Below are 17,387 nucleotides of genomic sequence, written 5' to 3'. Positions count from 1 at the left end.
TAGATTCACAGAAATAGTTTCCTTTTGACTGGACAACTTTTATTTTCTTCATACGGCCATTTAATTACAATTAGCAATGCATCACAAAGTAAAATACTCAAATTTAGTAATCTGGAGCCAAGAAACAATAATTTTCTGAAAGGTTCTACTCTGAAAGTGGCAAAACCCGCTAATCTTACAAATACCTAAATTTACTTTCAGAAGTGAGACATACTAAACATGAACAAATAATAAAATTGGAGGTCACCATACCATCTCTGAAGTGCAACCAGAGTGCATTAATGCCATCTGCAAAACAAGTAAATACTCAATCCCAAAAAGACAACAGCTATTCCAAAAGATCCACTTAGCAGCTTTGGTTTTCACTCTTCTTATGCAAAGGATTGCTGGGCCGGGCACTTCGTAGATGGTAACAACAAAAAGCTATTGCCAACCTGCTGTTCTGTGATTTTTGGTTAAAATAAAACATAATAAATATTTCAATATTGGTTTATATTCCTGTACAGCAGCGCTATTCCTATCCTAAAAAAAAATAAAAAAATAAAAAAAAATAGGCTCATCTACTAAAATGCTCTTACTTCTAACTACAGGCCATGTTTAAAGGTAAAAACCCCCTATTTCTGCATGCTGAGGAATAAATATTAAGTCTTGCAAACCAAGGAGGTGTAATGCTGAGTGGTTTCCATGCCTGCTGTGTCAAATGGGTTTCCAGGAAAAACTACTGCTTTTTAAACAGAACTTGTTCCAAACTTTTCCTGGGAGAGCAAATAGATTTCCTGGAACCTGCTAGCAACGTTTGGAAGAATAGGAGGAAAGTTATACACTACAATGCTTGATTCTCACAGCTGACAAGAACACTCCAAAACGAGGAGTGAAAAAGAACATGGCTTAAAATAATCAAAGATAAACTCCTGTAACAATGTGTATTATGAAAGAACAGGAGGCACATTTTTTGTGAAGGAACTAAGCTGGCAAATACACGCTGAAGGCATACTTGCTTTCCTCCTCCTCTGCCAGAAAGGCTGGAACATTCCACTTTATCCCAAGTATTATTTACCTCCATCCACCAGCACACAACATGTTAGGAGGGAAAATCTGGACCGTGCTATGCACTACTATGTTTTAACAAGTTCTTGTTTTTAACATTAGAAACAACAAAGTTAAAAAGCAAAGAAAAAAAGAAAAATATTACTTAAAAAAAAAATCTGATAGCAAAGGGTGCCATGACACTTCGGTAAAGGCAACACTGTAAACTCTGTTTCCCACTTTCGCCCCCCACACTTGTATTACTTCTACGTGAGATTTTCAGGACTTGCACTTCTATTAAAACTAGGTATCCAAAGGTCTTTGATGAAGATGCACCACCTCGCTGAAGTTTCTGGATTACTTTTTCTTCGGCTAGAACCAATGCTGTGGTGGTCCCAGAACACCACTATTTCAACGTCACGGGGGCCATACAAGAAAAAGCTGCGTGGAGCCCTTTCCTAGCGACTGAAACGCTCCAAGCTCGCCTTACCCTAGGATCAGTGCCAAACTACTACTGACGGTAAGAATAAAACTCTTCCAACTCCATCCATCTGTAACACGGGGTGCACAAGTTGACAGAGGTAACCCTAATGAAGAGCTCAACTGCCCGTTCCAAACTGCACTTCCGCTGGATGATCCGCGGCCCCCCTCCATCCCACCAGGACTCTGAAGATCTCTGCCGGTACAGACCAAGCTACGCGCGCCATTACATCGACTTGTAGAGACAGGCACGAGAACGGGCCTCCTCCTTAAGAAAAGCTGTTAGATGAAGCACCAGGGGAAATCTGCCTCCAGGAAATTAAAACCGTGCATCACGGCACTCGCAGCGTACATGTTACTGCACCCACAGTCCTGGCACCGTGCTTATGCAACAACATCTAGCAGCGCTGTATCACACCGGCAATTATCTGCCAACGCACACGGCTTTTACTGAAAGGGAAAGGAAACAATGACTCTGTGTGTCCAGCCATCGCTCCATGCCGATTTGTGCAGTAATTGTCAGGGAGATGATACAGCCTGCATCGGGAAGAAAAAGTTGGCTGACTTTAAGAAAGAAATTAAACCCCAAAACACGCATGATTCCTCAACACTGAAAAAGTATAATACCATTTTTGTAAACACTCCTCCGGATACTCGTATTCATCACTACCTCATACTATTATCAGTGAAAAATTATAGGCTCTGTCCTGCTGGATTATTGTTAGCGTAAACAACTTCGCTAAATTGCTTGGCACACTGTCTGCGTGCAGCGTGTTAAAACTCTGTAGTCTATTCAGCCAAAATCAAATATAAAGGCCCATCTGTATTAATCCTCAAGAAGAAATTAATAGACAACTATTTTCATGCAAAGCAGATATTTAAAAAAGGCAAAACCGATACATACAGATGAACTTTTTCATTCATAATTTTAGATGCCGCACAATGAAGACTGTTGTTCAAGCTTTATTTTTTTCCCTAACAGTTCTCCATACAATACAGTGCATTGTTCAAACTCTGGAGCAATTCAAGCTTTTTCAATGTCTCCTAAAACCCCTGGATTTATATCCGAAGAGACCTGGCACTGTAACAAATTTGACTTGTGAGTAACAAGTTACAGCCCTTAAGCAAATTGCTCATTAACACAGAATTCAACTTACTGCTACAAACCTCACTACCTTTTATCTCAGAAAAAAAATGTGCGGCCTATCTTATCTGTTGAAAGTTGTGGGATAACTCACTATTATATTTGCTTTTTTCAATTTCCTTGTTTGAGTTCTCAGGACAAATGCTGAACTAGCATCAAGGGTGAAGAGAACAACAGAACTCCGGGAAAAAAAAATGCTTACATATGACCTAAATCCATCTTGTCTTTGATGAATGAGGAAAACAAACTGAATTTCGATGTCAGTACTGAAAAGGATATTCCCAACTTTGTGCTAGGAGGAAATGAGTAAGAAAAGCCCAACTGTGAAGTTGGAGCTCTTTGTTTTTTCCTGATAAAAGACACTGAAGAAGCAAAACTCATAGAATTTTCTACAAATGGGGAACATTCTGTAGGTAAATCTTAATTTACATGACTTGGAACAGAAATTTTACACTGCATTACAAACAAGAACCCTTAATTCACCGTGAACGAGATTTTTATCCCATTTATTATTCCACTGACTCTTAACAGAAGAACAGTGTTAAAGTCATTTCATATATTTAGAAACTAAACCAAACTTTGGAGTTAATAGGAGAAACTGATGTTACAAACCCAGAGTAAAATGCAAGGTCAGCAAAGAAAACCGATGGAAACTGTTCTTCAGAAAACACGCTACTTCTCATTAAAAAGCAAATGAAGACAGCAGAATCTGTTTCAGGCTCCTTGTTTGATATCAAAGCTCTAAACTGGCCTTTTTGGCCAGATATACGTACATTCAGAATGCCTTGCCGTGCCCTAGGAAGACACACAGCTATGCAGGCTCAGTGCTGCAGCCAACTAATGCTTTGCCGCTACAGGAAGTCAGTGCAACAATTATGTAACATGCCACTAACTAGTGTAAGCTGTCCTGAAACCAAAAAGGGGTGTTTTGCTATAAATCTGGATCCAATTTTCTCCATTTAAAAAACTCCAGTCTTCTGGACTGTCCAGAGAACTCTGTATAACTATTTCGAGTGCTCCAAGTCTCATAACATGCCTGGGGGATTTCTTAGCATCTTATTGCATTTCTTTATACCTTTCCCAGCACAGCAGTTCAAGCCTCGAGAATGCAGTAATAACACAAAGCATTTGAAAATGAGAGAGAGAGGAAGGAAGGCAGAAATCTGCCTTCCAACACAGAACCATCTGTAAGCTCCCTCAGATAAACAACAAAACGAAACAGATCTTCTCCTTGGAGACTGCACCTTCTCATACGTATTCTGTGGGAAACGTGGAGCCCAAACTTGCTCGACTGCCCCTGCCCTACCCCAAGAGGAGGATCACCTGCGATTTGTTTTGTTTAACTCTGAGCCCTCCTGCCATTACCTCACAGGAGAGCCTCTCGGAGAAAGAATATTCAGCTAAAGTTAAGTGAGTTTCCATTGCAAAACAAGATACAGATGTTCTACCTCCGAACACACGCCCGGATCAAGTGCTTGTCATTTGATAGGAAGCACTGCGCATGCCAGACTGGTACAGAATGGTTTCTGCTTCATGGCCCTTGCACCTCAGTGAGGACAACAGTTTCCCAAGAGTTTTCTGATGTCTCTGAGCTCATTAGGAAGAAAACAATGACAAGAAAGCACTGCTCATTAAACTGGCCATTGTTGATCGCTGGCAGCAAAGGTTTAGTAGGAGGATATCCATGTACTGATGCTAACAATCAGCATCCAGATGCTGAGTCAACAATTCAACAATTCTCTAATTACTTCTTTTTTCTTATGGCACCAAATATATTACCATAAATTGCTCAAAATGGTTGATCATTGCCAATATAACTGCCATTTTACCATTGGCAAAGACTAAACATTTTCATTTGAATAATTTATAAATTTTCTTTCACAAGAGAGGGAGACAAAACTCCAGTGTTCTCTTTTACGCAACTTGTAAAAAAACCTCATCATGTTAAAGTATTTTTTTTTTAAAAGTAAAATCAATATTTTCCTCCAAAAAGCATCAGAGTTGAGATTATCCTGGGGCATCACAAGGAGCTCAAAGCTAGAAGTAATATTAAGAAAGCACTCAAAAGCACACAGATTATCAATATAAAACAAACAACCCTGAGGAAAGGAAATGGCGTTATTCTGTGGTTCAAAGCTACAGACCTCCATTCAAAAACCCTCTCCCCTCATCGCTGGTTAGGCGTCTCAGGAGATCACCTAGCCCAAACCTCCTGCTCAAAAGCAGGCTCAACCAGGGCGGGCTGCTTTGGGCTGCGTCAAGTTCAGTTTTGAGCATCTCCAAAGATGGAGACTCCACAACCTCTCTGGGCAACCTGTGCCAGTGGTAGGCCACTCTCACAGTTAAAAAAAAAAAAAAAAATTGTTTGAGAAAACAGTCGACTTCAGTTAAGGCTGCATACTACAAAGCGCTCAGCTAAATCTGCAACACACCATTACCTCTCAGCAGTTAATGGGAAAACTTCTAGACCCCCCATTTCCCCTCCAAACTCAACCAAAGGACAACTTCTGGCCATAAAGCAGATCTCACCTACATTAGTCGCCATTCTACTTTCTTCTCCCAGACTCCCACTGAGTACTGCAACTCAGAAATACAGTTTATGAACTCAACAGCACTCTGTCAATAACTGTTCCCATACTTACTGGAGCGTGATCGTGAATGACACTACTTAGGAAGAGACTGAGATTAAGACACAGCTGAGGTTTCCTGCACCTACCAGCTAAGGAAGACTAACCAAGTGCCGATATTAACTCAGTAGCCTGAAACTTGCAGGTAACAGAACTTGCTATCCGTAAATCTTGCTGGGCAAGAAAAAGCAGGACTCATTTCAGGATGCAAATTATATTCTTCTACTCCATGTTCTACTCCTTTAGTTCCACGCTGAACTAAAGGGCTGCCAAACGCACATGATGGAAGAACTTCTCCAGTTTCTTACGTACCAATACATCTCATACCCATCAGCTGCAGCTACAAATCAATGGCACATAGTTCCAGTGGCTCGTGCCAGAGGTGAAAGATTAAAACCACTAGTAAACCTCATAAAACGATAATGACACATTTCACCAGCATACCAATTATCTCAATAAGCAAAGGCAAGTGGATAAAGAGAGATTCTGAAGGAATAAGGAACCCATCTCATTTATTTCCTGTGGCATATAGGTCCATAATTCCTTCCTCTGAAATCACAAACCTACCTTCACATCATGCAAGCATATTTGTATCTTAGCCTGTATCTGCAAAAGTACTTTCCAGGAAGCCATCTATTTATAAGTAGTTCAAGTATGACCGTCAATAAATCCTAATTAACTGAGTTTGAAAGGGCACTTTGTTGTCAATACAGTTACTACCGCAGCAGGGCCTTTGAAAAGATGAGATCCATCACTGCTGACACCACTCACTTGTAAAGTAAATACTATGGCAGAGGCATGGAAGATCTGTAGGCATCTCTGAAACACCCTTCCAGTTCACTGCAGATGTTGCCAGTGTTTATACTTTTTAAACTGCTGGGATATAAACACCTCACTATAAACACCACTGAAGTTTTGCTTTTCTTTTCTTCATTTTGTGTGTGTTTATTTTAGTGTTAAAAACGTTAACTTCCATAACAAGGGAAACAGCAACAGATGTTTAAACTAAACAAAGACTGCTATAGTAGAGTGTATTCCTTAAGCTGCTCCTTTGCTTTTGAACTATTAAAGCTAAGATCTGGTCAAATAACAATTATCAGAGAAGAGAGTGGGGAAAAAAGGGGGCTGGAAAGAGTCTTCCATAAATATTAGGCATAATTATAATGGATTGAACCAATGAGCCATACCTACAGTTCTTCTGCTTTAGTCAACAAAACACTCAGGGACATGTACCACATAAGTAGAATTTTATGCAAAACCTAACGGTCTTCATCAGAAGTTGTCAATTGTTTCCAAATAAAGCACTGGTTACTAGAGAGAGCAAGGAAGAAGTTAAAGGATCCCGCAAGTTTTCTTTTTTAAAAAAAAACTAGTTTTCTTGCTGTAATGAAGAAAGCACAGGATACGAAAGAGCTTGAAAATTCAACTCTATTGAATCCCAGCTCTGTATTATTCAGTACTGACAGGCAAGCTCCAAAAAAAGAGTTTTATTCAAGCAAATGTATACATATTTGTGCAAGAAAGAAAAAGAAAAGAAGGGGAAAAAAAAGGAATCAGAGACGCTAACAGTTCTACAGGGAGCCCCTCCACTTCCTGAAGGAAAGAAATGTGGCCACGCTGATTTAAGGATAGAAAAGATGGCATTTTCCACGGTGAGGTTCGGCTCCCTCTCTTCTGGCCTGGTCTTTTTCCGGAGAGCACGAACAGATAGCTCCTAGTCCCGTGTGCGCTGCTCACTGTCTCTCCCCTAACAACCACAGCAAGTTTATTTTCCGAACGGACAGGGAAAACGTTCCTGCTGAATCAGAAGAAAGATTTCTGCAGCGCTGGTGTGCGGCTGCAGCACAAACAGCTCTCCTGCCAAGCTGCATGAGCTCAGCGGTGCCTCTCTCCCCAGCCGCGGCCGAGCCATAACCGCTGCTCCCAACTGCACGTACAGCAAACTCCGCGGGGGCTGAGAAACCCGCTGCACCCCACCGCCGAGGGCTACGCCGGCTGGCGGGGCGGGGGGGCGGCGGCAGCGGGGGCCGGGGCTCGGCGGGCCGGGGCCGGGGCCGCGCACGGAGGAGGCCGCCCCGGCACCGCCCCCGGGCCCGGCCGGGTTCCGGGCGGAGACGGCCATTAACCGGCTTCTTTACAGCCGGGGGAGCGAGGAACAAAAGCTTTACCCGCCGCAACAGCGACACGGTCCTCTACTTTTCGGGGAAAAAAAAAAAAAAGTAAAATCAACAGCAAAATACTCTTTGTAACAAAAAAAAAAAAAAAAAGCGCGTTACCTTCGTAGCACAGAATGCCGATGTTGTTGTTCATCTTGTCCAAGTACTGGTAGTTCAACAGGTCCATCTTCACCAACAGCATTTATCGGGCTAGCGGAGAAAGACCAGCTCCTTCGCTCTGGCCCGGGCTGAGGGAGGAGGGGGCCCGGTAGACGGGGCTGCCGGCTCCCCCGCGGCCCCAGCGCTCCCCGCAAACCCGGCCGACGGGCCCCGCGCCCGCGCTCCCTTCCAGACGGCTGAGAACCGACGTCCGCGGCGCCCCTCAGCACAAAGAGGGCCGCCTAGAAACTTTCCCGAGTGTTTGTTTTTTTTTTTTTTCTCCCGATCAAAAGGCAAAACCAAAACCCCACAGCGCGGAGGAGGGCGGGCAGCTCCCCAGGACAAAGCCCGGCTGCCCGCGGCGGGGGACAGGGCGGGCACGCGCGCTCGGCCGGGCACGGCTCCGCCGCCAGCCCGCGTCCTCCGGGCGGCGAGCAGCGCGCATGCTCAGTGCGCCCCGCACCGCCCGGGCGGCTGAGGCGCCAGAGCGGCCCCGAACGGGCCGAGCGGCGGCGGCGGCGGGGCCTGTGCGGGGAGCGGGCGGGGGGGCTGCCACTGCCCGGAGAGGAGGCGGAGGAGGAGGAGGAGGAAGGCGGAGGGAGGCAGGGGGGAGCAGAGGGGCCTCCTGCGGGCGCGGGGCGCCGAGGCCGAGCACTGCGGAGCAACCCGTTGGTCGGGCTCCCGGGCGGGGCAACCGGGCGACAGCCGCGCGTTTAACATTAATTTGTTCTCTTAAACGTTTCCTTCGTTTCCCAGCGCGGCATCCCACGCCCCCCAACGCCGCTGCAGCGAGAAATAACGCTATTTTACAGCCGCGGGAGGAGCCGCAGCTCCGGTACGATAAAGGCCGTTCCAGAACGGCGGGGCGGCGGGCAGAGCTGTGCGCACGCAGGCAGCGCCCAGTCAGTCCGGCCCTGCCACAGCCGATTTTTTAGAGGGCCGGCAGCAGTTAAACACCCTCTGTGCCAGATTTCGAACAGCTGCTGCAGCTCCAGCTCAGATGGCACAAGCGATGGAGGTTTTGACAGCAGTTGCTCTCGTCCCAGGATGTGGTTGGCCCTTCCGCGGCCCCAGCCTCCGTCACAAAGATTGTGGGTGCTCCTACAGATGTGCGTGCCTCATCCCAGCGGGCAGAACAGCTGGACGGCTAACCCACCGGGCATCGGTCTGCATGGCCAGCCGCTGATCAGCACCTGAAGGCTGATTTGACAAATAAATACTAGGCAAGTTTGATCTTAAGACAAACAAACAAAAAAAAAGCTAATGGAGTCCCCATCTTCCTTCCGCCTCCCTTTGCCCTCTTTGGCTTGGAACAGAACTCATCCCTGCCTTCCCGGGATGGAGAATTCTAATGGTACAGACAAGAGCATGGGGTCAGCGAGAACCAGTAACAAACTTTCGCTTCCACTTTGAGAATTTCTCCCCTCTGTTAAAAAAGGGGGAAAATACTACATTAGAGAGGCAACTCAGAGTGGTATTTTGTGAAGGCATTTCAAAAAGTACTGCTTGAACATTCCGGGTATTTCAGTGAGGCTAGGTAATTTAGTTAAAGTTACTACTGAGAAACAGGAATAAGAAATTTATCTCCAAGGTAGATTCCCTAGAACCCAATGAAGGCTTCTCCTCACTTCAGACACACAAAGTAGTCCTGTGCGTTATCTACCTACATGCTTCAGGTGAAGAAGAATGTCCACTGACTGGGGAATTCAATACAGCAGGAAACAAGTTACCTGAGAGGAATTCGGCATTTGCCTCATGGGATTTGTTACCACAGAAGTTGCAAACACACATCACCAGTCCGAAGTAGTGCATGCTAGTTTCTAGAAGAATAAATATTTTTAATAAAGAGAAGAACATTATGATTTTTAAGCAAGAGACTTGAAGTTTTACAGAGCAGATCATGTTGTGCATACTCAAAGATGTTCTATACCGATGCTGCAGATTAAACCAACCATTTAACAAAGGCATCAAGAGAAGTCTTAGACTCCTACGGTACAAACTGCGATAAAAATCCATACCTACAATATTGACAAGAGACAGGCACATTTCTTCAGCACAAAATGCAAGCTTCTTATGTAAACATGTCAAAGCTTTTGGGGAAAATATTTCTGATATGCACAGTTTTTAACATAGAGAATATCCCCGAATACAACACATTTTATGGATGCTTGGAAAGGATAAGAAGAGATAAGTATTTAATTTTTCCAATTTAAAATACTTATTTTTTTCTGGCGGGAAGTGCAGATGATGAGGAAGAAGAGAAAGCAATATTCTAAACTTCTTTAGAGCAGTGGTCTACAAGACAGGGTTTGCAGAGAATGGGCAAGGCATTGTAGTTCAAAGTACAATACAAATTCCCCTCTGTATTCAAAGATACCTGTTTCTTCAAGTTGTTTGGAAAAGCAAGGTTGGGAATTGTCTACAAATCACTGGCTGCTCAGTATTGCTGTCCAGACACTAATAAATAAGTTAAGTCTTCTTCATTAGACCAGTATTCACTGGTCTACAGGTTTTGAGAGAGTAATGATCACTTTAATATGTGAATGGCTTTCAGCAGTACAGCATACACGATGATTAACACTTGTCAAATATTGCGCAATGAACAACTTGGATGCTTCACATTAAGTAATAGTAAACTGGTACCAAATGCTGGGAGCGTTATGGATTTCTAAATTAAAATGTCTATGCTAAAGTAAGTTAATGCCTAATGAAAGAACAGGGGAGGGGGGGAATTATCAGTGTAAATATATCTCAAGCATTCTAAACCCAAAATCCATTTGTACGAAACCTTTCTCTGAAAGAAAACTTGAACAGCTCAGCAAATTCAAGTCCAGCAGACATTAACCTTAAATACTGAGAGGGTCACTGTGAAGTACTCTGTTCTTGACAGGAAGGAATTCTCAACTGCTTGATTCAAACTGCTGTTCATCAAACACTCACCAGTTTGAGGTACGTTCCACGGAACTGAAATCAATAATCAATGCATCGGCTGGTTAAATGCAACATACACAGAAAAACAAGCTATCAGCATCACCCCAGGACTGTTCTTCTACATATTGGTAGTTGCAAACAGTTACGTCCTGTAGTATCTCTGCTTCATGTTAGCTAGAGTACTTCCTATAGGACTGCACACACTTCCCTTCTGTAAGGCTGATAAATACCCGTATCCATGTATAAAAATATTTAAAACACAAACTTTAACACAACAGCATCCCCTAGAGGTAACTGAAAATCCACACGTATCTGTCTGAATCACCTTGGATTTCACATCAAGGTACATTAGGTTTGATTCTAATTAGCCCGCAGAGCAGAGGAGGTAATTCAACCCCTTAGTGATCTTCTGATTCACTTTCATACGGAAAGCACATTCAGTCTTCACGGAAGAACGTCTATCACAGAAGTACTGTGAGGCAAGGAATGCAAACGAGGAAAGAAAAAAGTGGTACTAATGAGTAGGTAGGTCACCACTGTCAAAACCAGGAGGCTAAATATGTATTTTGACAGCCAGTCCCTGCAGTAGGGTGGAGTTGGACTAGATTTCTGTGTTGCTCTTTGACAATGATCACAGTGAGAAAATACCAAAACTCTTCCTCTTCTTATTAGACCAGCGGGGAACTGCAACAAGGATGCCTTGGTATTTCTACAAAAGTAGCGTGAAGCAACTGGTGCAGTGGGCTCAACCATCTACACTCCACGCGTTTTCTCCAGACTAGCTCATGTCCCTTGGCAGCTGGAGCACACTGGGGGCACTCCTGCTGCACTTCTTTTGTCCGAAGAGAATCTAGTTTATGGCCGAGACCACTCTGTGACGCAGACCAAAGAAGGGCCATCAGGAGAGTCACTCTGAAAGCAAACATCTGCCCCGGCTAAAGCACTGATGGGGATGTACAGTGGCTGATGAGAAGAACAGAGCATTTTTCTGATTTAAAAAAAGCTTGAGACTCTTACCTTTCCAAAGAGTTACAGAGCATGTTGTGAGTGTAGTATGTTACTGTGTCACTGGTTCCTAAACGCTGATAAAACTTTTCCACTACGAAAACACACAGTGCTGGCTTATTTGAGTAATAATAGGACCTAATATAAAAATAAATTCTTACAATTGTGTATTATTTATTTACCCGATTTTTTGCAGGAAAAATGGCAATTCCTTAATAAATCAAGTCCAGAATATCAGATTTTACCATTTTCACAGCACTTAGATTGAGCTGCTTTAGAACAAACGTTTTCAAGCAAGCAATGACAGAGCACTCCTTTCTGCCTTCTCCCTGCTCTCCTCAACCCTGCCCAGTCCTCTGCCTCTCTGCCGTCCCCTCCTTGTCTCTCCTGACTCTCTTCTCCCATGCTCGCTGCTGCCTCAGGCAGTAGCACTGAAGAGCCTGAGAAAATGGTTTAGGTGCAGTTTTACTAGCTTGGTCTCTGCTCCATGCCACACAACATCTTTCAGTGGGAAAATGCGCAATGCTGGCTGAGAATCAACATGGTTCTCTCTGGAGGACAATGTGCAAGCCATTCACTTGGACCCAGCTGAAATTTCACCCTTGACGATCATCAGCAAAGAGGAACTATTTCTACAGTGATCGATTTTGCAACTGAGAGAAAAAATTCAGTCTTTATGGAGGTGAGACACACTCTGACATAAAACACCGTACAGTACTGCTCAGCAGAATTCCATTTCTGAATGGACACAACTACCAGTTGCAGCTCCCGAGGTCGGGCAGGCAGTTACGACATACCCACCTATGAGCTGCTACCTCAATATGCTCCAAGAAGGAGGTGGAGGAATAAAGCAAGAGTACCTAGATAGAGGTTTTACCTTGTTTCTCTAGCTAAAAAAAAAAAAAAAAGGCAAATTTTAGTTAATAGCTGCTAGGTGGCGATGTGCCTGAAGGAAAAATACTGCTTTTCCTTTTCCATACAGTCAACCGCAGAGTTGCTGCACTTACCACCTCAGCTTTTATTATTTCAGTTAGAATACATTTCAAAGAAAAAAGAAAAGAAAAATTCTCATTTAAGCAAGATGGGGTGTTTGCTTTTAGAGAAAATTAAGATACAAGAGGGAAATACAGTTAAAATGTATTAAACACTGAGGAAGATCAGAGATAGATGATAAGGAAAATGACATTTAAAGTTTCTTGCAAACAGCTGTCTCAACAGCTGTGTCTCTGAGATCCAGAGAGGATAAGACATAACGAAACTCTTGGCTCAGCGAGTCAGATGCCACAAAACGTACCAACTTTATATACTTTTAACAAAGCAGTAAGTAATGGCAATTGCACAAGTGAACAGAAGATATCAAAACACACATTCTTCTAGACCACTTTTTTTTTTTTTAAAAAAAAAAAAAAGAAAGAAAAAAGCCCCACCAGGCAAAGCATCTCTGAACTAAAGCTAGTGCATGCCTTCTTGTTTTACCTGTCCTTTACTAGCTAAAGGTTTCAGCAATAAGCCAGACATCACAGAACACTGAAGATGTTATTATCAGACGAGTTCCTCGAGACTGAAATATTAGACTTACGCCCAATATTAAGTAGTAGCAAAACAATTTGTATATTCTCTTTCATTCTTGTCATACCCTAGCTTATGCAATACTGCTTAGAAAACCAAACACAGTAATATCTAGTAAGGAAGTCTGCTTATGAGTGTGCACGCGTACTTAACTGCATCGGTACTAAAAATCTGCCAGGTGACTCCAGTTACAAAGCCTCTGTTCCCTGAAGGACCAAGCCAGCAGGCATCCTGGTTTCAGCTCATCCTGGCCTAACAAGAGAAGTGCCAGGGAAACCAAAAAGGTCGTGATGCCCAAGAACATCCAGAGTGGCAAGCTCTTCCAGGACCCAGGAATGGACGATAATGACTTGCCTGGACTGGGAGATGGATTTTTTTTTTTTTCAAATGTTCAGTTGCACTGCAGTTCTTATTCTGTGTTACTCACTTTTTTGAAGACAAAGAGATTTTAAAAAGCATATCACTGTGAATGTAAATAAAACATTCAGATCACTTATTTGTAAATATTCAGTAATTTAGAACCAGCCATTTCGTATCAGATCAAAAAACTCTAAGACATTTAACAACTCAGAAAGCTTTTGGTTAATTAAAGCCTGCCCTCATCAGCAAGAACCCTCTCCCTCTGTTTTCCATTTTTCCCTCCATCAGCTCCAGAAAGCTATTTGTCTCCTACTCCAAGCTAAGCGCACCCTCCTATTGTACCATAGACTATTTCCAGGAAGGCTGCGAGGAAGGGGTAAGAGGACAGAAAAGACAGGGACAAAGGCGGGGCACAGAGAAGCCGTCACTGCAACTCTCACTTGGCTTTGGTGGTTTGGTGGGGCTTTTTTGGCAGTAGCCACGTCTAGCTCCCAGAGTCAAAACACGAAACGGGCGCAGAAGGCAGTCTGTGATGGCTCCGGCAGCCACCGCTGCTCCAGCAGGTACTTCTTGTCTCCGGAAAGAAGCAGCTGGCCATTTAGGAAGCAGCCTGCTTGGCTTCCATCAGTCGGATCAGGCTGACCCAGGACCTGAGCTACGCCCTCCGATTACCTTCCCTTCTCCTGCTGTGCCATGAAAGCTGTAACTCCTGCTTGTTTCCAAGCTTAAAGCGTTTTTAAAAGCTCTGTAATGAATGGTGAGCAGGGGCACGCAGAGCACACGTTCTGCTGATCTTTCTAAAACTCAGTAACTGTTTCACAATTGCTAAAGGCTGCAGGGCAGCGGAGGCAGCGAACCAGGGGATCTTGGAATTCCAAGTTCTACAACGTGAAATACAAATGAGAAAAGTGTTCAATAGCACCTGGTTTATCTCGACCTCATTCTTTGACTGCTTACTCCAACCCAACAGCAGCCTAGGAAGATCAGGTTTACCAAGAATTTTTTTCATTTCTCAGTAGCACCTAGCAATTCACAATTTGCTGGTGTTTTTCCCTTTTTATTCTCTTGAGCTGGGCTAAGAACACTTCAAAAATGCAGCTAGAATATGTAACAGAAAAATCTAGTTTATCTAGGTTGAAAAATTGTTATTTGCTAATTAAAATCTTGATACTCCTTCCTGTTATTTGCATACTAATTTAAAGTTCTGAAGAGTTGATGATAATCACAAACACAATTTATCTTGAACTACAAAGAGTCTCAAACACCACCAGAGCCTCCAGATGCAAACAGTGAAGCGTTAACTTTGCCATGCCCTAATGCTGTGCCAACAGGGCAAAGAAAATACTTTATTTTTACAATATAATAAATGAGAAAGGAAAGAAAAAAAAAGGAAAAAAACCTAGTATATTAAAGAAATAAACCTCAGTTCTAAGTCAGTTTGATGCTCAGGCATCTGAAACACTTTTTCTTTAGAAAAGTTAGGAGCCAGACCATGTTTAGAGGCTAGATTTCAAAATTACTGTGCGTATCCCTCAGCCTGGGGAAGAAGCAAATCCAGTTTCAAGAAACCACTAATTACAGGGTTTAGAAATAAAGCAAAGAGCTCTAAGATTGCTAAGGCCTTTGAAAAGATTTCCTCTTTATAGCTGGCTTGGCGAGACATAAGATATACTCACAGGGTCTAATTCAACTGAGATGTCAACGTATGTAAATCTACCGGAGTGCGTGGCGTTGACCTCGCTTGCACAGAAACTATTACAGACAGCACGGGTAACAACCTCATAAATGAGATAAAACCAGGAGTCCAAACACTATCTTGTTAAGAACCACGCCGTAAAATCAATTACAACTTTTGTTACAAAACAAATTAATTTTGCCTTTTAAACCTTAAAGTAATTGCTTATCCTAAATGTTGGGATGAAAATATTAATTAGTACCTATTACAGAACTCAATCATATAACTTCAAACCTACTACATCATTAAATGGAAATGAAATTTCATTCAAGTTCTAAGACTATTCCAGTTGAGGGTCTTGTTCTCTACTATTTAAAAAATATTTGACCTTATTAAATTATTTTACCACATTAAAATCCAATCCTCAACAGACACACACTCATCCCAAATTGTGGTGCTCACAAACACCCAGGCACCCAGAGACCAGCGCCTTTGCTCGAGGTGCTGCAGGACCCATTGTCCCCCATCCAGAGATGGAGGAGAAGAAAACAAGAACAAAAAGCCGCCACGTTCAGCTATCAAAGTGTCATCCTTGCGTTGATTTAAGGAGTAACACAAGAAAGAATGTTGTAACTGTATGTGATACATACATACACACATGTGCACGTGTGTAGTACTACGTAACACACATGTACAATGTTAAAAATTGTATTGATTCCACCCGCTACTACAGAGAACATCCTCGCTGTCCGTGAGTACAAATTTACAGGTCTCAGAAGTAGAGAAGTAACACCCCTTATCACCCCTTTAGAAGGGAAAACCTTTCAAAACCAGTCAGCCCTCCTTGTTCCAGAACACAGACAGCAGCTTCACGGGTTCACGCTCTCAGGCCCTGACAAGCGCTGACAGCGAGCGCGTTGACATTACTAGGAAGCTGAAACCCAACTTCTTCCAACGGATCAAAAGTTGTCATTTCCAGTTCTGCAGGTGCACAAGGTAAGACATTTTTCTTTCCAGAAAGGCCATTTTTAGTCTCAAAATTAAATCTAGAGACTGCTGAAAATTCTCCATCAAAACTATTTTTCAATGGAAACAGCACTAGCTTCTCTTACTGTGCTTTTGCTTTTTTTTTTTCACCCCCCAAAAATTATACAAGAAGGTTTAAATCTTTTTTTTTCACATTTTACATTTTAAAAGACACTTACTTTAATTGTTATTAACTCCAGCTTTCCGACAAAACAGCAAAACCCTAGGAATTGTATTTACATGTAGTTCACTTCGCTTCTCCTCTCTGCACCGCTGGCACCAGCCACTTTTTCTTCGGGAACACAGCGGTCCCAACAATCACTCACCGTCTTTAACAGAAGAGACCATTGCACAGCATGGAAATGGTAAGAGCAACATGGGGCTTCCAAACAACAATGCTGAAAATGGCATTTTTAAACCAAATGTTAGCTTTTGATTTACCATAAAGTCGTCAAAATTTCCCTGGGATGAATGCTGCCCACGCCACAGATTTTACTCAGTGCTCTGTGGAATCACAGACGTGCTGCAGTCATTTGAGAGTGAACACTATCAGAGCATAAAGCTTTGTCATTTTTTACCATTTGCTTGTTTTTAATCCAGTTTTCAAGGAAAACATTTGTTATACCACCATACCTTCTGTCACTCTCCTTACCCCAAGCTTTGGAATAGTGGGCAAGGTTCAATCATACTTCAAAAGCAGCCAGCATCCTCAACCTGTCCTTTCTCTGCAAAGGCTGGCAGGGAGAGAAGACTGACCACAGTTAATGTCATCACTTGGGGAAAAGCAGGAACTCCTCAGCTGCTGTCCCTTCTGTCAGGTGGCATCTGGCCGGGTGACACTGCCACAGCTCAGCTGGAGGGCCAGCAGGAACAAGCAGGCTAACCCTGATGACTGAGGAGGGAAAACGGAGGCAGAGAGGAAAGGGTCAGAACTACCAAATTTTTAATGACAGAAAAGGACCTGGGCGTGCAGACATATGGGCACACCAGGTCTTTTCTCAAGACTCTTACCTCTTCAATTCCTGTCATTCAGTGCTTTCCAAGCAAGACAAATAGTCTGCAATGTCCCCAAAAGTTCCTCAGCCTTTTAAAGTGTTTCCCCATCTTAACATCTCCTTTCACTTACCTACAAGCTTCTCTCTCTCCTTCCAACAATCTCAACCCCCTTACTCAAGATACATTCTCCAACTGCCCTGAATTCCATCCCTCTCTCCCTGCACCAAGCACCT

At 43.2% G+C, this 17,387-nt stretch overlaps 1 protein-coding gene across 3 annotated transcripts in view; it reads right to left on the bottom strand.

Moving 5' to 3' along the window:
• VGLL4 (vestigial like family member 4) overlaps positions 1-17,387 on the bottom strand; it is an 86,644-nt gene that overhangs the window by 38,196 nt on the left and 31,061 nt on the right. The window contains exon 1 of one of the 3 annotated variants that reach the window (XM_086755621.1): positions 7,554-8,002. The exons of 1 other annotated variant lie outside the window; for it this stretch is intronic. In XM_086755621.1, coding sequence (XP_086611747.1) covers positions 7,554-7,635 — 82 coding nt within the window. In that variant the 5' untranslated portion in view covers positions 7,636-8,002. Of the gene's footprint in view, positions 1-252; positions 343-7,553; positions 8,003-17,387 lie in introns of those variants that run through there. One more of the 3 variants, XM_086755623.1, reaches the window with a different exon arrangement.

This window comes from Chlamydotis macqueenii, chromosome 10 (genome assembly GCF_036417535.1).
Source record: "Chlamydotis macqueenii isolate bChlMac1 chromosome 10, bChlMac1.mat, whole genome shotgun sequence".
Taxonomy (NCBI): domain Eukaryota; kingdom Metazoa; phylum Chordata; class Aves; order Otidiformes; family Otididae; genus Chlamydotis; species Chlamydotis macqueenii.
This window is presented reverse-complemented; position numbering and strand designations above follow the sequence as displayed.